Source organism: Phycodurus eques, chromosome 16 (genome assembly GCF_024500275.1).
Source record: "Phycodurus eques isolate BA_2022a chromosome 16, UOR_Pequ_1.1, whole genome shotgun sequence".
In the NCBI taxonomy this organism is placed as follows: Eukaryota; Metazoa; Chordata; class Actinopteri; order Syngnathiformes; family Syngnathidae; genus Phycodurus; species Phycodurus eques.
In genome coordinates, this window is record NC_084540.1 from 5,069,999 (window position 1) to 5,091,391 (window position 21,393).

The 21,393-nt window shown below is 41.0% G+C and overlaps 1 protein-coding gene across 2 annotated transcripts; it reads right to left on the minus strand.

The window, feature by feature from the left end:
- Positions 1–2,229: 2,229 nt before the first annotated feature.
- tspan4b (tetraspanin 4b) lies at positions 2,230–20,912 on the minus strand. 2 transcript variants are annotated; one of them, XM_061699867.1, is made up of 8 exons: positions 20,631–20,912; positions 14,187–14,256; positions 13,910–14,101; positions 13,705–13,779; positions 10,753–10,848; positions 6,117–6,230; positions 2,837–2,920; positions 2,230–2,476 (listed from the first exon to the last, which is right to left on the minus strand). In XM_061699867.1, the coding sequence occupies exons 1-8, from the start codon at positions 20,636–20,638 to the stop codon at positions 2,408–2,410; spliced, it is 708 nt and encodes a 235-aa protein (XP_061555851.1). In that variant the 5' UTR covers positions 20,639–20,912; the 3' UTR covers positions 2,230–2,407. The 2 variants fall into 2 exon arrangements, with proteins under 2 accessions (XP_061555851.1, XP_061555852.1); XM_061699868.1 differs by lacking the exons at positions 2,230–2,476; positions 2,837–2,920 and adding an exon at positions 4,958–5,319.
- Between the last annotated feature and the right edge of the window lie 481 nt (positions 20,913–21,393).

The following is a 21,393-nucleotide window of genomic DNA, read 5'->3' on the forward strand; positions in this document are numbered from 1 at the left end:
GGCTGGGCCATAAAATGTGGAAAAGCGAAGCACACTTTATACTTCCCAGACGCACTCTGTGTGATATTTTCCCCAAACAATGTGGAAGGTAATACAGGTATACATTTCAGAAGGCGTTCTCCCGAGACCTTTTTTTATGTGTGGAAAATTGCATTTTCTCAAAAATCATGACGTTTTGTCATAAAATTCAAACTTTATTCTCAGTGTAATAATTTTTTTCTTCACTGTAGCCCAGACACTGCGACACACGTAATAAACCTCAGTCAGCTGGCAACAAATGCCCATTCACTGCTGTTAATATGTATTTACAATTATGTTAAAGTAGATTACTCGTGGGGACACCCGGAGCAAAGCAAAAACAAAAACTATTCAAGGAATAATGAGATTGACTATTTTAGTAAAACAGCTAATTAGAAAATTAATGGCACACAATCAGTATAGTATATTTTTTTTGCATTTAAAATTTATCAGTTAAAGAGCTTCTACAAATGATTAAATGGTATCCATCCCTGTTCAAATAGAAAGAAAATAGAGACCAAGCTAAACCATTTCAAAACATTTTCCACCATCAACGTGACTTGGAAACTGTCAAACTCAATTGAGAATTATGAAATATTTTAGTGGGGGAAAGTAAAAATTAACGTAACTGAGATCATGTGGTTGCACAAGTCTGAACACCCTCTTATAAGTGGGGATGTGGCTGTGTTCCAAATTAAGCTATCAAACTCACACTAGAACTCGTTAAATGGGAGTCAGCCTACACCTGCCACCATTCAACGTGCCACTGATTAGATCAATAAAATAAAGCTCAGATGTTCTAGTCGGCTTTTCCTGATAATCTTTTTTGTCACATCTAAAAGCACGAGCCAGAGCCAGCAGAGAGCTTCCACAGCATCAGTCAGGTGAAGGGTACAAAATAATTTCCAAGACATTTAATATATCATTATGGAGCACTGTGAAGTCAGCCATCATCAAGTGGAGAAAATATGGTACAACAGTAACATTACCAAGAACTGGACCTTCCTCCAAAATCGAGGAAAAGACGAGAAGAAAAGTGATCAGGGATGCTGCCGAGAGGCCGACAGCAAAACTGAAGGAGCTGCAAGAATTTCTGGCTGTTTAGTACATGCGAAAATCTTATATTTTCTTCATATGTCTAGGCTATGAGGTAGTGTGGCAAGATGGAAGCCTTATAAAGACAAAAAAAAAAAAAAAAAAAAAGCACACCCTTGCAATGTCCCATATGCATCTGGTCTGATAAAACCAAGGTAGAGCTTTTTGGTCATATTTCCAAGAGGTAACGCTTGGCGCAACCAAAACACACATCACCAAAAGAACACCGTGTCTACAGTGAAGCATGGTGGTGGCAGTATCACGCTTTGGAGCTGTTTTTTTTTTTTTTTTTAAATTATGAATAGTTCCAAATACCAGTCAGTGTTAGCGCAAAACATTCAGGCTTTTCTGCAAGAAAGCAAAACATGTCAGGAAAACCCAAGTAGAACACCTGAACTTGATTTGGGGTTAATCAGAGGCACTAGAAATCAAATTGGCGGCAGGTTTGTGACTTGCAAAAATAGCAAATAGAAATAGAAAATTAAAAAAAATTAATACATCCATGAATAGGTGAATCTAAGAGTAGAATAAGAAGAACCAGTACTGTTACTTTAGGGTAACTGCTGCATAAACCTCATATTGGTTTGGTGGTCTCATAAATGTGTTAAGCACTGTATATACCTCTGATCATGTCTGGGTGGTAAGCATTTTTAAATTTCTTCATATAATCAGCATCTGGCAACATGGTGGAGTTGTTGTTTTACATGTCTGCCTCTCGGTCAAGAGGTCCAATCTTGACTTGGACCCTCATTGTGGCGTGTGGCATGTTTCCCCGTGCTCACATAGGCTTTTTTTCCCCCCCAGGTACTCCTTCCTCCCACATTCTAAAAACATGCAAACGTCCGCTGGGATAGGCTCCACTTCACCTGTGATCCTAATGATGACAATGATACAGAAAATGGATGGCTGAATCTCATGGCTTTGCTAAGCCTCTTGTTAAATAGCTATAAATAATTACAATTGGCATTGGTCTTCAAATTGTATTGATCAGATTTAATGTATCGATTTATGACACGTAGAAAGAGGACATAAGGTGCCCATGAGTTTTTATTTGTTTGTTTTTGCTTCACCTGCTCAGATTGCTTCAATGGCTTTATTATGCCCCCCCCCCCCCCCAAAAAAAAAAAAAAAGTCAAAACAATTTTTAATGTTTGATTAACAATTGAAAGCTTTTTTTAAGATTCGATTTTCCAAAAGGTTCCCGCTGAAGCCACGTGTCAGTTTGGCTGTGTAACTCCAGAATGGCATTTTTAGCAGCGCCCCTGCCTTAATGAGCTTGTCAGCAGGTCCACAGTCAGTCCAAATACTTTTCAGCACACATGATTTGGCAGTACATCAGCATGGAGAACACCAGGGCCAAGATCTGATGGGAGGTAAGAGTAGAGTCATAAAAATGTGAACAAGGATTTGTATAATAATAATATAGAATGACATGTACACAAATGAGCTATATGAAGAAATAACTACCAGCAACAATAGTAAAAGTATTAGCTAATAACATTGATGAGTAACAGCAGTTCCAGGTAATACACTAATACCAGGGTAACACTATATACACTTTCAGCTATTGTTTTGTGAATGATTATGTGAAATTTGATAGAAGGTGCATGTATAAAGTAATGAGTAATGTGTCTTTAATACATATATACAGGTCCAGTGTTTTGAATGAGAGAAATGTTGTCCAAAGTTCACTGATAAGGAAAACCTTGTTGGAGACAACTACCTGCACCACACCGATGCACACGCCAAACACCAGAACTGATGGAATGTTATCCAGAAGCCACTGCCTGGCCTTTTGGTAACAAGGCTGCAGGAAAGACACATGCATGGGATGAGGAGAGAATAGACTTTACATATCTGGAGAGGTAAAAAAAACAAAAAAAAAAAAAAAAAAAAAAAAAAACCTCTTGCTTTCCTTAACATGTTGTATGGTTTTTGTGTTTTTGGAATTGCTGAATGTGTGAATAAAACAATCTGTTATAAGTTGGAAATCAAATTTAAAAAATTATTATTATTTTTAAATAAAATCATTATGCAGTACTGCATTGTAGTTTTGTTGTATATTTACTGTATTTGTGCCATTATGTCTATCATGTCCTCATAAACATTACAATAAGTGTACTCTATGTAGATTTACAATAAAATAATGTCGCTTTTTTTTTTTGTCACTTAATTGTTTGAGTTGCAATTTGTCTGACCTCCTGCGGTTTCCCTACAGTTGTTAATAATGTCACTTGTGTTTACATTATATGGCAAATCTTTTCAGGAAACTGCATGACTGTTAGTACTGGTCAAGACTCATCACTGTGTATGTGGATTTTTTGAGGTCGATAACGATTCCGATATTTGGCAAAATAAAATTCAGATAATTGATTAATAAATTACAAATATATAAGCACTAAAACTTACCAAAAACACGTTACTGTTATTTGTTTGTATGTCATTCGATTTGTCTTATGTTTTATAGCTATAATCCACAACTATTTGTTTAAAAAAAAAAAAAAAAAAAAAAGTTCATTTTCACCCAAGCCACTACGAGAAGAGAGGACACAATGCTGATTAAGCTATTCAGCTCCTCTAACATCTTGCTGTACCTGTCAGAATATTTGTATATTTAGTGAATGCCCCATTAATTTCCTGTGCCGGCCCGGTTGGTGGCGCACTGCAAATGAGGCCACAGAATTGACGCATGTTCTTTAAAGCATACTAAAAATGTTTTAGAATCACATATACAGTACAGTAAGTGGCATAACATGCATTGCCTTCGTCATATTGAAGCGACGGTTCTCTTGTTTTTGTTGTAATGCAGTATTCCAGCTTCGGGCACCAAAACTTACATACCAAAACTTTAATGTACAAAAAAAACAACATTTTTTAAATTAAACAATTGGCCTTTTTCTTTTTTTTTTTTTTTTGCCATTTTTGGAGCAGTAATGTTTATGTCTTAAGTTGTAATGTAAAGGGTGTAATGTAAAGGGTTAATATTGCCCAATTAATTTGGCCGGCCGATTAATCGGTTGGGCCCTAATCATTGTTAACTGTTTAACTGTGTCTCTATTGTTGCACTAAAATTAACTAGAAACAGCTTTCAAATGCCTAAGGGGTTTATTTATCTTCTGGTTAAAAAAATTAATTGACAAACAAATGTATGAGTTATTTGTGTTTTTTAAGCTCAGAAAGAACCTTTACTCATTTACTGAACAGAAAATGAGGAAACAAGCCTGTTAAATTGTGATCTGCTAAAAACAGGAATGCAGCAAACTGATCAAGAAACATTCTTACACTTTCTCTACATTCTCCACACTAAATGTGTAGAATGACATCATTCACTGCTCCACACAAACATAGGACAGGAAATGACATCACTGCACAAAGAAAATTCTAGCTCCATTAGTGTTGCCTCCAAATGACACCGCTGCTGATTTTTGTGGGTTCTTTTTTTCCCCTGGTGGGAATCGTTGAAATGTTGGAGAATGTCATGACAAGCTTCTACAAAACACATCTGGGTGGTATTACAAAACAATGCAAGCCGGTATAGACCTCTTGGGGAATTCATGCGGTTCACAACAATCATGCATGCAATATGTTGTTAATTTGTCCCACATGGGATCCTTTCACAGAAAAAAAAAATCTACATCATGCATACAATGCCCAATAGCATGTCTGCTTGATACATACAGGTGCTGACTATTTTTGCTATGGTTTACATTCACTTCTGTATATATTTATTTGTGTAATGTTTGGCCGATACATAATGAATAATAGTATAATATTTATTATTCATTTAAAGTAGACATACATTCTGCTCAGTCTTATTCCCTGATGTTGTACAGTACATATTTTCGATTCGATTTAGATTTTTTTTATATACAGTATTTTTATTTTTCCAGGATGTTACAATTCACTTTGCTGCTTTAAAGTGAAGAAAGACAAAATTTACTTTTGGATTGTTTGTATACAAATAGTAGGGTCTCTGGTGCGCCTGCCCACAACTTGGTAAATATTTGTTAGTTGCCTATTTCTAAAAATGTGTCTGTGAGAGAGCCGTTCTGAATTTTGTCAGATTGAGATGCAACAGTGCAGCTCATTGACATACCAAAGACCCCACACAAAGTTACTCCACACATGACTTGGCAGCGTGGCTGGGCGAAGATCCACCGTTCTCAAATGATGGCAGGAGTACCACTCGCTGATGACACAGAAGCACTATTATGTCAAAGCCAAAAGAGAAGCAGAACTTCAGTGTTGGCACTGATTAGCAGGGCTGTGCAGAGATTGACCCGTACTGGTGCTTAGGCATTGGCCCTTTTGCCCTGGATGTGAAAAGTGCCCTTTTGCATGGAGCCCTTTTTTATATATATATATATAAATTAATTAATATTTTAAAATATTTATCTTATTTAGCACATCGCCTTTTCATGAAACCTATCCCTAATGAAATCTGGGATTTTGAATTGTCTTGCTGGTTACTGATGTCAAATTGTCATGTTGTCATGTTAGTGACTGGACAACCCGCTCTACCAACTGAGCCACAGCGGCCTCAAAATGTACATGTACAAGTAGTTTTATACACTATATTGCCCTATATAGTCAGCGGCATACAAAAGAATAATTCAAAAACAGGAAAAGCTATACATTTGATTTTGACAATAGGCCCATTGCCAAGTGAAGTTTATTTGTATTAAAGGGCTTCGCAGACCAACAGTTGACAAAGATCGGCGACATCCTGATTTCTGACTTCTTGTTTCATATATTATTAGCCCCCTGTTCACTTTTTACCACAATAGCAACAGTCCAATGGTATGAAAGTATGGAGCCTGACTAACTTGTTGTGGTCCTATTAACATGAACATTCTACCTCCTTTTGTGCTGTTAATGTGCAGTACCCCGTATTTAAGCATCTGGAGCAAATTTAGCTCTAATATGCGAGGATCAGACTTGTCATTTTGAAACCAGATCCCCCCCCATACACCCAATTGTAGATGAACAAGCATGAAACTTACCTCACTCCATCCGTCAGTACATTGGTCAATCCCGACGGAGCAGCAGGACGATGGCAGTGTTCCATTGAGCACTTCATACCAGTCGGTTTTGTTTGTAACGCCGCAACATTTGAACTGGGAGAGGAGTGTGAAAAAACTCAAATACATGACTCATGTGTATTGTATACAGTGGTAGCCTTGAAATTCAAATGCTCTAAAAGTTTTACAACTTGAAGTTCCACACTAATGGCAGTGAAAAATATAGCATTTGAATCATCATCATATTATTATTAGTATATTATTAGTGGTACTCATTAGACTGGGCTGTGTATTTCACTGTCTTATAATTTGAGTGTGTTTTCAAGAGTGTTTTATTGTTTTAAGTGATTGTTGTTAGAATGGTTGACTTGACTTTAATGTTAAAATTTTACCTAAATTATGGCCTGTACAGAATTATAAGTTTGCACTCTGGAATGAATAATTTAAAATATATTTGATCTCAATGGTAAATTTTGTTTTGAAAGATAACTTAGTCATAGCTCAACCAGAATTCTGGTCAAACTTCGAGGTACCACTGAGAAAAACGTTGTTTTGCAAGAATTACTATAACTCATAATATTTCCAACATTAACTTACATGCATGAACCTGCCGACTGTTGAGGCATTTATCAAGTTACACTTTATGATAATGTTCTTACCATAAACTTGTCCAGCATAATCATGAATATGAGCTGTTTAATGTGACGGGGAAGAAAACTCATATTGACTAAATAGACTTCGACAGCAGTGTATCAACATCCATCCATCCATCCATTTTCTGAGCCGCTTCTCCTCACTAGGGTCGCGGCCGTACTGGAGTCTATCCCAGCTGTCATCGGGCAGGAGGCGGGGTACACCCTGAACTGGTTGCCAGCCAATCGCAGGGCACATAGAAACAAACAACCATTCGCACTCACAGTCATGCCTACGGGCAATTTAGAGTCTCCAATTAATGCATGCTTTTTGGGATGCGGAGTGCCCGGAGAAAACCCACGCAGGCACGGGGAGAACATGCAAACTCCACACAGGCGGGGCCAGGGATTGAACCCGGGTCCTGAGAACTGTGAGGCTGACGCTCTAACCAGTCGTCCACCGTGCCGCCGTGTATCAACATATTTCATGATATGTTTAAAATTCAACTTTTATGAGAAAACCTTGTCTTGGTTTTCATCATACCTTATGAATTGTTAACAATGCGCCATCATCAATAATAATAATAATAATCCCAAAAATATTTTCCAAAATGTAAAACAGGAATCCCTCAGGGGTAAATGTTTGGACCATTACTCTTTAACCTGTATAGAAAGGACTTCCAGAAACATACAAAGTGGCTTGTCTCCAAATGTACTGTATGTGTTTGTGTCCTTTTTCTCTTAAATATGTATACCTGGACTTTTAATGTGACTATGTTTCAGATGTGTTGTATATGACCGTTTAAAAGCCCCTCCTTGAGCCATCACCTTATCGTGGTGGAGGGGTTTGCGTATCCCATTGATCCTAGGAGCTAAGTTGTTTGGTGTTTTATGCCCCTGGCACGGTCACCCATGACAAACAGGTCCGTAGGTGAAGGACCAGACAAAGCACGGCTCCAAAAACCCCATGAGATGAGAAAAATTATTGGATTGCATTTCCCTTGCCCGAACGTGGGTCACCGGGGCCCCCTTCTCGAGCCAAGCCTGGAGGTGGGGCTCAAAGGCGAGCGCCTGGTGGCCGGCCCTGCGCCCATGGAGCCCGGCCGGGCACTACCCGAAAAAGTAAAATGGGTCCCCCGTCCCATCCCACCTGTGGGAGGGGCCATAGGGGTCGTGTGCATTGTGAGCTAGGCGGTGACCGAAGGCAGGGACCTTTGCGATCCTATCCCCGGCTACAGAAGCAGGCTCTAGGGACGTGGAACGTCACCTCTCTGGCAGGGAAGGAGCCTGAGCTGGTGTGGGAGGTCGCTCGGCTCCACACACAGCCTGGGCTCTGATACCAGTCCTCTCGAGAGGGGTTGGACTCTCTTCCACTCTGGAGTTGCCCACGGTGAGAGGCGCTGAGCAGGTGTGCGTGTACTTATTGCCCCCCGGCTCCACGCCTGTACATTGGGGTTCAACCCAGTAGACGACAGGGTAGCCTCCCTCCGCCTTCGGGAGGGGGGATGGGTCCTGACGGTTGTTTGTGCCTATGCACCAAACAGCAGTTCAGAGTACCCACCCTTTTTTGAGTCCTTGGAGGGGGTGCTGGAGAGAGGTCCTGCTGGGGACTCCATTGTTGTGTTGGGGGACTTCAATGCTCACGTGGCCAATGAGAGTGAGACCTGGAGGGGCGTGATTGGGAGGAATGGTCAGAACCCAAGTTATTATTCTGTTATTGTACTTCTGTGCTCATCACGGATTGTCCATAATGCACGCCATGTTCAAACATAAGGGTGTCCACACATGCACTTGGCACCAGGACACCCTAGGTTCGATGATGGACTTTGTGGTCATGTCATCAGACTTGGGGCCGCATATCTTGGACACTCGGGTGAAGAGAGGGGCGAAGCTGTCAACGGATCACTACCTGGTGGTGAGTTGGCTCCGATGGTGGGGGAAGATGCCAGTCCGACCTGGCAGGGCCAAACCTATTGTGAGGGTCTGCTGGGAATGTCTGGCAGAATCTGGGGTTCTCTGAGGCGGGCTCTCCTATCTCTGGGTTTGAGGTCACCGAGGTGGTTAAAAAGCTCCTTGGTAGCAAGGCCCCGGGGGTGGATGAGATTTGCCCGGACTTCCTTAAGGCTCTGGATGTTGTGGAGCTGTTCTGGTTGGCACGCCTCTGCAACATCGCGTGGATATTGGGGACAGTGCCTCTGGATTGGCAGACTGGGGTGGTGGTCCCCCTTTTTAAGAAGGGGGACCGGAGGGTGTGTTTCAACTACAGGGAGATCACACTCCACAGCCTTCCTGGTAAGGTCTATTCAGGGGTGCTGGAGAGGAGCGTCTGTCGGGAAGTCGAATCTCAGATTCATGAGCAATGTGGTTTTCGTCCTGACCGTGGAACAGTGGACCAGCTCTACACCCTCGACAGGGTCCTCGAGGCTGCATGGGAGTTTGCCCAACCAGTCTTTATGTGTTTTGTGGACTTGGAGAAGGCGTTTGACCGTGTCCCTCGGGGAGCTCTGTGGTGGGTGCTTTGGGAGTATGGGATGCCGAACCCCTGATACGGGCTGTTCGGTTCCTGTACAACCGGTGACAGAGTTTGGTCCGACTTGCCGGCAGTAAGTCGGACCCGTTTCCAGAGAGGGTTGGAGAAGGCTGCCCTTTGTCACCGATTCTGTTCATAACTTTTACGGACAGAATAGACATAGAGGGGGTCCAGTTTGGTGACCTCAGTATTGCACCTCTGCTTTTTACAGATGATGTGGTTCTGTTGGCTTCATCAAGCCGTGATCTCCAACTCTCACTGGAGTGGTTCGCAGCCGAGTGTGAAGCAGCTGGGATGAGAATCAGCACCTCCAAATCTGAGTCCATGGTCCTCAGTTGAAAAGGGTGGAGTGCCCTCTCCGGGTCGGGGTTGAGATCCTGCCCCAAGTGGAGGAGGAGATTGACAGGTGAATCGGTGCAGCGTCTGCAGTGATGCTGACTTTGTATCGGTCCGTTGTGGTGAAGAAGGAGCTAAGCCGAAAGGCGAAGCTCTCAATTTACCGGTCGATTGACGTTCCTACCCTCATCTATGGTCACGAGCTTTCGGTCGTGACCGAAAGAACAAGATCCCAGATACAAGCGGCCGAAATGAGTTTCCTCCGCAGGGTGGCTCTCCCTTAAAGATACGGTGAGAAGCTCGGTCATCAGGGAGGAGCTCAGAGTAGAGCTGCTGCTCCTCCGCATTAAGAGGAGCCAGATGAGGTGGCTTGGGCATCTGATTTGGAGGCGTCCTGGACGCCTCCCTGGTGAGGTGTTCCGGGCATGTCCCATTGGGAGGAGACCCCAAGGACGACCCAGGACCCACTGGAGTGACTTTGTCTCCCAGCTGGCCTGGGAACACCTCGGCTGGCCTGGGAACACCTCAGGATCCCCCCAGAAGAGCTGGACGAAGTGGTTGGGGAGAGGGAAGTCTGGGCTTCCCTGCTGAGGCTGCTGCCCCCGCGACCCGACCTCGGATAAGCATAGGAAAATAGATTGATGCATGGATATGTTTCAGATGTGTTTTATATGACTGTTTAAAAGCCTCTACAATTGCTGGCGACCAGTCCAGGGTGTACACCACTTCTCGCCCAAAGTCAGATAGGATAGGCACCAGCTCACCCGTGACTCTAGTTGAGATAATCGTTTGAGAAAATGGATGCATGTTTAAAAGCCCTTCTTGACACGGACATTGGAAATTAGCATTAGCTTTAAATGATGTAAAGTTGTACAGTCCAGATTCGTTCCTCAGTTTTAATGTTGTAGCATCTGTGCCCATTCAAATAAACATGGAATGAAATGATATTAGGCAAGGATTATGGAGCAGGACCTAAAGTAAAACAGTTGCTGCTGGTCTCAGATGACAACTTTCCAAGTTCCTTCTTGTAAAATTACTTTATATATTATTGTTCTCTTCTTTTTAATGTGGTCTTAATACTGCTTCATTTGTGTTTGTAGAAGTCTTTTTTTATGCTCACCATTTTTTGGACATTATCCCAAGATTTTTTCAGCCCAGGTTGTGATTCATAATTTGTCATTCCCTCCTTTAATTGACCTTGTGCTTTGGAATCCAGCTGGGAAGAAAAGGGGAAAAGTCTATCAGATCATTCAAATCACAAAAGAGTAGGCAAAAAAACTGTATGCATACTATTTAGGAATATTAACACCAATCCATACGCTAATTCCCTTGAGTATCACCGTATGGATGGAGCATATTCAAGGTGATTCAGAAGGTGGACTACACCCTGCGCTTGTTGACTGTTAATCCCAAACCAAAGCAATCCCAAACCAACTCCACTTAACTACTGCATTATAAATGGCTGTACATATAGACAAAAAATCTTTTTTTTTTTTTTTTATCTGATCAACTTTTCCAAGTAAATTTGGGGGAATTTTTTTATTGTCTATTGAAAATGTTTTAGTCATTAGCTGTATTTGTTTTGCTGAGATTTAAAGACCCTAACACTTCCTTTGTGGAATTTTGGGTGTCTTTAGAAAAATAATCTTTTCACTCATAAAATGCATGTATTCTATTCTATTAATTATAACACCAGCTAAACTCTTCTCTGGTAAGAAGACAGAAAATGGTCATCATCCTCCTGTCTCCTTGTGTCGCTCTGAAACCATAGTATTACAAAACAGATAAAACATGATAAGTTTGGTGGTGCCAGTTGCGTCAAGACAGAAGATAACTGTTCATGTTTCTATAAGTAACTTGACTTGAGAGAAACAGGAACTTCCGAACAGCCACAAATCTGGTTGTATTTGAACTGTCTCCTTACATGTAAGTATTAAATTGCCTCTCATCTTCTCTCAAAGTGTTTGTCCTGTCTCGTCTATTAAGCGATAACATTTCCCCCCCCTGACAGTATTCTTACATGTGCTATCAATTCCTCAAAATCAAATGATGCCCCACAAAATACACATTTCATGTTTATTCAATCATTTGGCACTGCATTTTATTGTTGTAAAATATGTGCACTGTAGACAGAATGTACGTAACATAATAAGTTGGTATATTATGTGGCTGTTTGATAGCGCAGAAGAGAATGTAAGCAATATTTGTGTCCTAAAAATACAACCCCAATTCCAATGAAGTTTGGACGTTGTGTTAAACAAATAAAAGCAGAATACAATGATTTGCAAATCATGTTCAACCTATATTTAATTGAATACACTACAAAGACAAGTTCTTTCATGTTCAAACTGATAAACTTGATTGTTTTTAGCAAATAATCATTAATTTAGAATTTTATGGCTGCAACACATTCCAAAAAAGCTGGGACAGGTGGCAAAAAAGACTGAGAAAGTTGAGGACTGCTCATCAGACACCTGTTTGGAACATCCCACAGGTGAACAGACTAATTGGGAACAGGTGGGTGCCATGATTGGGTGTAAAAGGAGCTTCCCTGAATTGCTCAGTCATTCACAAGCAAAGATGGGCCGAGGTTCACCTTTTTGTGAACAAGAAAATAGTCGAACAGTTTAAGGACAATGTTCCTCAACGTACAATTGCAAGGAATTTAGGGATTTAATCATCTACGGTCCATAATATCATCAAAAGGTTCCGATAATCTGGAGAAATCACTGCATGTAAGCGGCAAGGCCGAAAACCAACATTGAATGCCCGTGACCCTCGATCCATCAGGCGGCACTGCATTCAAAACCGACATCAATGTGTAAAGGATATCACCACATGGGCTCAGGAACACTTCAGAAAACCAATGTCTGTAAATACAATTCAGCGCTACATCCGTAACTGCAACTTGAAACTTTACTCTGCAAAGCTAAAGCCATTTATCAACAACACCCAGAAACGCCGCCGGCTTCTCTGGGCCCGAGCTCGTCTAAGATGGACTGATGCAAAGTGGAAAAGTGTTCTGTGGTCCGACGAGTCCAGATTTCAAATTATTTTTGAAAATTGTGGACGTCGTGTCCTCCGGGCCAAAGAGGAAAAGAACCATCCGGACTGTTATGGACGCAAAGTTCAAAAGCCATCATCTGTGATGGTATGGGGCTGTGTTACTGTCAATGGCATGGGTAACTTACACATCTGTGAAGGCACCATTAACGCTGAAAGGTACATACATACTCAGCCACAGTGATCTTTGGGTTGTTCTTTACCTCTCGCCAAGGCTCTTCTAAAACTTAATTAAATATGAATGAATAAATCAGGCCGGCACGGTGGACGACTGGTTAGAGCGTCAGCCTCACAGTTCTGAGGACCCGGGTTCAATCCCCGGCCCCGCCTGTGTGGAGTTTGCATGTTCTCCCCGTGCCTGCGTGGGTTTTCGCCAGGCACTCCGGTTTCCTCCCACATCCCAAAAACATGCATTAATTGGGGACTCTCAATTCCCCGTAGGTGTGACTGTGAGTGCGAATGGTTGTTTGTTTCTATGTGCCCTGCGATTGGCTGGCAACCAGTTCAGGGTGTACCCCGCCTCCTGCCCGATGACAGCTGGGATTGGCTCCAGCACGCCCGCGACCCTAGTGAGGAGAAGCGGCTCAGAAAATGGATGGATGGATGAATAAATCATCCATCAATTCTCAATACCGCTTTTCCTGTTCAGGGTCACGGGGCGCTGCAGTCTGAACTGGCCGCCAGTCAGACATAGGGCAATTATAGACACAGACAACCATTCGCATTCACATTCACATTCACATCATCACTGAGTGAGAGCTGAACCCACACGACCCGCATCAAAGTCAGGTGAATGTACGACTACGCCATCAGTGACTTGAACAAATCAATACGACCAAACAATTTCCAATCCCGGAGTGAATAGTCATTTCTCATTTGCTCAATAACTGTTTTAATGTTCAACCCCTGCCTTTTAAAAAGAACCCTTTTACTCACTACCAATGCAAAGTGCCAGTTTCTCAGCCTACTGCACTGTGACAGTAAAAACGTGTGGAGGTGGTGAGCTCACCCGATCTCGAAAGATGTGTATAACCAGTGCTAGAGCGACTTCTGTCAGGACAAGGAGCAACAGGATCACAAAGAACTGCACAGAGGGAGAGGGGAGCAGTTTAAACCCTTTTCATGACAATCAATAACATTTCCACACTGACATCTTCATCATAACTTCCAAATAATTTGGGGGAAGAGTACTTATACTGTATATGTGGTCCTACCATGAACAACAGGCAGCGTTGCTCCTTAAGGGCTCCGAGGCAGCCAAGGAAGCCCGTTACCATGGTGATCCCGCCAGCAATAAGCAGCAGATTGGCTGCCGAGAGCGATGGGAAGGATAGAGGAAGAGATGAAAACTCGGACTGTGTGAAGGACAGCCAGACTCCAACGCCAAACAATCCACATCCTCCCAGCTGTTTAGGAGACAGTATCAGCATCAACCAAGCAATGCATGTACAGTATATTGCATTGAAATGTTACTGTATGGGATTCACTCACCCAGAAGATGAGGTTAAAGACAAACATCACATATTTGACGCAGCACAAGCATTTGCGAGACACTGACATCCTGGAATGAAAGTATGAGTCAAAAAGAAGAACCATAATCCTTTAATCGTAAGCACCACTTAATTTGTTACTGGCTAGATGTTCCAAATGACTGGAGAAACAAATGGAATGTTCTATCGCTCTAAATGCGCCGCAGGCCAATACATCGATGGGACGGACAGTGTCTTTTATAGCGTTGTTGTGGCTTTATTGGTTTCTTGCCTGTGAAGATAAGTAACTGTGCGCTGAAACACAGGAAAATGTAACACTTAGAATCATCAAAATACAGCACAGAAAGATTAGAACAAGGGTACTCTTACCTTGTATTTACAATGTATCAGTACATTGACATCACTTAAAAATAAATAAAAATAAATAAAAGCTTATTATAACTGTTAGTACCTCATTAATAATGTTTCAGTTTATATATATATATATATATATATATATATATATATTCATCCATTTTCTGAGCCGCTTCTCCTCACTAGGGTCGTGGGCGTGCTGGAGCATATCCCAGCTATCATCGGGCAGGAGGCGTGGTAGACCCTGAACTGGTTGCCAGCCAATCGCGAAACAACCTTTCGCACTCACATTCACACCTACGGGCAATTTAGAGTTTTCAATTAACGTGCAGGTTTTTGGCATGTGGGAGGAAACCGGAGTGCCCGGAGAAAACCCACCCAGGCACGGGGAGAACAAGCAAACTCAACACAGGCTCCTCAGAACTGTGTGTGTGTGTTTATATATATATATATATATATATATATATATATATATATATATATATATATATATATATATATATATATATCCAGACCATTTCCAAAAAAATTTGAATATCATGGAAAAGTTTATTTATTTCCATAATTCCATTCAAAATGTGAAACTTTCATATATTATAGATTCAGGGCCCACAATTTAAACAATTACAAGTATTTATTTGTTTATTTTTACATCCATTATACTTCCAGCTCAAAAAACCCACGAAATCAGGAATTAAAAAAATTAGATACTGTGAAGAAATCACCATTCTCAGTTTTTGTAGAAATGAGGGTCACATTAAATCAATCAAAATATGGTACTTTCAAAATGATATGTTAATCTTCAATACTTGTTTGGGAATACCTTTTCTTTAATCACTGCCTCGATGTGCCGTAGCATTGAACCAATCAGCATGTGGCATTGCCTGGGATTTCTTCTTTGTTTTTGGGTCTGGTGACCCTTATTTTACTCTTGATAATATCTGTAGCGGACATACACCACACAAACGGAGGTGACACAATGGCTCCCCATGGTTTGATAAACTGAAGCCTGCTGGGAGACTCCCACAACAAGAAATCTGGGTTTACAGTCATCAAAGAGTCCTTTCTTCGTTTGAACTCACAACAGGCCAAAACGGATCGATCGACGATGGGATGCAAATACAGCAACAAACTATTTGCGTAATATTCAAACGTGTGCGCATGGCGCCACCCGCATGCGTCGAGAGGAACAGCAAAGTCGATCCGGGCGGACTCTTATTTGATGTTTAACCAAGGAAAAATGTCTGTTTTGATATTTCACGAACTGCAGAATTATTCCAAAATTATGCCTTGATGTCTGTGTCATTGTGTCTACTTTAGAAACGCAGCTGTGAAATTTTGAGAATTGTTTGTCTTGATTTGACTCCCAGCAGCATGAAATGTGATTTGCATCATGAGCAGTTGATTTGCCAAAACTAAAGTATAAATATTCCATGTGCTTGACCTGTGAGTAAAGAGAGTACCAAACTGAAATAATTTTTATATTAATGTATGATTTTAAACCCATTTTATCAAATTTGTAGACAAGGTTCAGGCTGATGGGTCTGGTCTTCTCCGTCCCTCTTCGACACGCTCCTGGGGTACTTAACCCTGGCACTCGTGTGTTTTCTGGCTCTTTTATTTTTTCCTCTTGTGTTTTTGGCTGGCTTCTTAGCTTCCCAGCCACGGGGCGGCCACGGGCCTTTTGCTGGTGCATCTTTGACACATTTTGTTATTCCACTAGACTTTCCATTGATATGCTTGGACGTAACACTCAATGATGGTCTTCTGGCCAGTTGTCAAATCTGCAGTCTTCCCTATATTGCCATAACGCACACCACGTTTGGAGGAGAAATGGCACTGCATCACCCGAAAAACATCATACCAACAACAGTGAAGTTCGGAGGTGACAACATGATGGTGTGGGGTTGCTTTACAGCAAATGGTACTGATAAACTTCACATAATTGCAGGAAGGATGAATGGGCAAATGTTCAGAGACTATCTTGACAAAAATATGCTGCCATCTAGGAAGAGGTTGAAAATGAAACAAGTGTGGACATTTCAGCAGGGTAATGATCCAAAACATACTGCCAAAGAAACTCTCAACTGGTTTCAAAGAAAAAAAAAAATCAAGCTGCTAGAATGGCCCTGCCAATCACCTGACTTGAATCCAGTCGAAAATCTTTGGAAAGAACTGAAACTCAAGGTCCATAAAAGAAGTCCACGGAACCGTCAAGATTTGAAGACTGCTCGTGTGGAGGAATGGGCCAAAATCCCACCCGAGCAATGCATGCAACTATTTTCTCCACGCAGGAGGCATCTTCAAGCTGTCATTGCAAACAAAGGCACAAAGTATTAAATAAATACCAGTTGCCGTGTTCAAAACTTTTTTTCCCTGTGTCATTTCACAGTATTACACACAACTTGATTTCTGACCTTATGTGGTCTACTTTCTTGGTATGTATGGATTACGTGGGTTGTTTCCAACATCTGGTGAAATTTTCAAATAAATTTACTGAGACAAATGGTGACGTGTTAAATACTTATTTCAGCCGTGTGTGTGTGTGTGTGTCTATGTATATTTTATATGTATATATAAATATATATATATATATATATGTCTTGTTTCCTTTGACCCATGTTAATGTCTTATGCTCGTTAGGTTTTTGTTTCCACCTGTTCTCATCAGCCCTCTACCTTGTGTTGACCAATCAGCTCCCTCCAGTCACTCGTGTCTTGTCCAGGTGTTCCTCATTAGCTCGTCAATTTGTTTGTATTTAGTTCCCTGGTTTCTGTTCGTCCCTGTTGCTGCATTGTCATCAGTTGCAACATATGGTTTCCCTGTTACTTTGAATTAAGATTTTTTGGGGACTTTGTTAATTTACCGTTTGCTCCATGATCCTTGTTTGCATTCTATTGTTTTTTAAATTAAAATACATTTTTTGAGATTCCTGCACTCCCGCCTTGCCTCCCTTTATTTCCCTGCACTTGGACCCTCCATGTTTTGCCTTGCCTCCAACACCACCAACACCTGACCAAGCTCAAAAGTAATAAAAAAATTCATTTAAATACTGTCTGCAGCACAACTCCAAACAAAAGAACATATCTAGAAAAGGAAGGAAAAGGAGTGTCAGGAAACGACAAAGCGTAGAAAATGAATGAATTACAAGAGGTACCCTTTTTCCTCACTTGAGCCCCTGCCCCACAAAATGTCTGTGCACGTCCCTGTTGCACAGTATAGTTTTATCAGTCAGCATGCTCTGGTTGTGTTTCCTTTGTCATTCCTGCTTAGTGTGGAGACATTTCTTGGTTGTCACTAGTTGGTTTGAATAGCCCCAACTTGGCCAACAGCGCTATAACTGTGTGACTTTTGTCCATACATCTGTCTGTGTATGTGAGCCCGAGTGGTCTTCTCTCTGACGAGTGACCTCAAACAAGAAATCAAACTGCTGACAGGAAGGAAGCTCCCTTCCCTCCCCAATAGACCTAATTATACTACTGAAGGCATTTCCCATGGACGCAGGAAACTTGTCACCCACAAAGGAGCGCCCATCAGCTAACTACTAGTAGAGTGTAGTAAACACTGACATTTTGTTTTGTCTATTTGGTTTAACAGCGATTACTGTGTTCACAATCACTCATCACATCCCAATTTACATTTTGAAATGTGTACTCCAGCTTCCTCCCACATCCCCAAAAAACATGCGTGGTAGGTTAATTGAAGACTCTAAATTGCCAGTAGGATTTGAATGTGTGTGTGAATTGTTGTTTGTTTATATGTGCCCTGCGATTGGCTGCCGACCAGTTCAGGGTGGACCCTTCCTCTCGCCCCGAAGATAGCTGGGATAGGCTCCAGCACGCCCGCGACCCTAGTGAGGATAAGTGGTATAGAAAATGGATGGATGGCTTCAGATGAGTGATTATCTGCCACACTGGAACATATACGTTATATGCTGCGTGAACAATTACCTTCTAAACTGTCAAGGTATGTCAATAGCACTTCCAATCGTATTCATGCGTTTCATATGTTTTAGTAGTGGTAAGATGTCAATTTAGACCATGAATTGCAATATATTATATTGGAAGTCTTATTTTTCTTTTCTTTTTGTAAAGTGTATTTAAAACCCTTACTTTTTCCTTCAGATGCCCGAGAAAGTTGTTGCAGGTCTGACAAGGTAAATAGCGACTAAATATCCATCCATCCATTTTCAACACAGCTTATCCTGGTTAGGGTTGCGAGGCACTGGAGCCTATCCCAGCTGACTTCGGGCGAAAGGCGGACTACACTCTGAACTGGTCGCCAGTCAGTCGCAGGACACATATACACATGGACAACCGTTCGCACTCACATTCACACCGTCATTGAGTGGGAACTGAACCCACGCTGCCTGCACCAAAGTCAGACGAGTGTACCACTGCACCATCGGTGACCTACTAAATATCATTTAATTAAAAAAAAAATTGAGTGCTTTTAATTCAGGTTTTAGCATTCAGCATTGATCACTGAAGTAGATTTGAAAAACAGTATCCGGTAAATGGGCTTGTTTTCGTAAAGTGTTTGTGCAATTTCTATCTTTTTAAGATAAAAAGATAAAAAAATTTGTGCCTAATTTAGTTGATATTTGACCAGTTTATAACTGCGCAAACAACTTTGGGTGCCATCATAGTTCATCTTAATTCATATTTGTATCACAGACGTAGGGGAAACTGATCACATAACAAAGTTTGTTATGCAGATTATGAACATATATGCAAAGATGTAGTATGGCATATACAGTACAGGCAAGATCAATGCCATGTAACTGAAATGGTTGGGAATTCAAAATAAATCACAGTATATCCACGAAAAATTGCCACATTCCAAGATTTTTCTTCCTTTACTAACTTTTTCAAAACTTTTAATCACTTAATCATTTGATTTTCAAAAATGATGCTACTATAATTACTTTTTTTGGTAATTGTTTAATACTAATTTAAATCCCAAGGCAGAGCCACTGCTATTATTGCTATTATTATGGTTATATCTTCATAACACTAATGTTTTACAGGGAGGTGTTTGGGGGTTCGTACCCTTATCAAGGGCTAAATAAATCTTAATGTTCTTATTCTGGACCATAGTAACACCTCTGCTTGTGCTTTCCAAAGGGTGTCAGTGCAATGTACTTTATTTAAAATTTGGATGTTTTTGTCATGTTATTAGATATATATTGATTGTGAGCTGCTATATTGTGGTTTATACACTACAATGATTATAGAGGTTTGGAGGTGTTTGGAGGTGATGTATTGGAAGATAAAGGTAAGTGTGTTTCTTCCTTTAGTAATAATGGCCATCATCCTTAAATATGGAATATCTCTTTTTTAATACCACACATAGTTATACATGGGCAACGTTTTCGTACATTATTTTTGGGACGTGATGGTGTTATTAAGAGGTGGATTAGGTCACTGAAGGCCGAGTATTGTATATGTTGCCCCACCTGCCCCCCTTTGACGTTATTGTAAACAAAACTAACATGTATATTAGTGATGCTCGGATAGATGGCTGGCCACACTTTCCCCAAGGATATTGAGGAATTTTTGGATTAAGTATTTGATGAATGTTCCTCCCCTCTGCGATTCAAAATGATTTATTGCACCGCAGGAGGGAGAGCTGGTGCAGATATTCATCATTGAGTGGTTGGAGGGGTCTCAGGACTGATGTTTTACTGTAATACATTGTAAGACAATTTAACAAAACAGAAATTGATGAAAATGTCTTAACGTACTTACATACATGCAACATGCGTTGATTGCATCATTTAAAAGGCACCCTTTATCAATTTACATGAGAGTTTATGTAACTTATGTGACCATAGTTTTGGTGCACATGGAATTTGTTGTATTTTAATTGATAATTTTCCAAAGAAACATACATATGAATTGCAGTTTGTCTTTGTTAGGTAGGCAGTGCAATTATTTTCTCTGTTGGTTTAGAAAATGATAATACTTTGACAGCCACATGTATCTAAGGAGATCTTCAAATAAAAGGGAATCATTAGAGAGTCTCATTTTATTTGGAATGATGAAATCAATCTGTGCAAATACTATTTTTCCATTACAAAAGATTTTACCTGAGCATGCGTTTCAGTTCTGTCTAATGTTGTTGCTGGTAGGTTCCGTTTTGTATTCCCAAACTTGTTAATCCCTTCGTTTTCCTCTTCCTGTCCAGGTCCTCTTCAGGAGGAGAATCCCTGAAGCAGAACGTTTCGATAAGCTTTCTTTGCTGTTCTCTACTATGATCTTCTTCCACTGTGGTCGCCTCCTTCCCCCAATTAGTTTGTCGTCTTTCCTGATTCCCAACCTTTTGACTTCACATATTTTTCCATCTGGGAAGCTTTAACCTAGTTTCAAAAGTTTCCAGATGTCTGACTCTGGTCCGTCCCTCTCTATGCCCCTCCCTATTCTTTCCATGTAGCCCCCCCTTCAACCCACTACCTCCACATTCAGACTGCCCCATTGTTGCTAGGTTTTCTCTTTGTTCCAAAACTTTGTAGAGATCACTCAGAGAAGGCTTTTACCTGTATTAATACAGCTGCAATTGAAACTAAATTACATTCTATTTGTAATATGTACAAACTTTTAATAGATGGCCACTTGTACAGTAGTAACAGTTGTGTTGATCTATTTAGATCAGGGGTGTCCAAACATTTTGCAAAGATGGCCAGATTTGGTCAGATGAAAATGTATGGGGGCCGACCATTCGGCCTGACATTCCTCGAAGCATTACCATTGTAAACTAACATGTAAATATGTAACTATATCACTTTGCTGTCTGCAGCTAGGTCGATATTGCAAATGAGAATCTGTTTTCAATTGCATTATCAGGATAGCTAA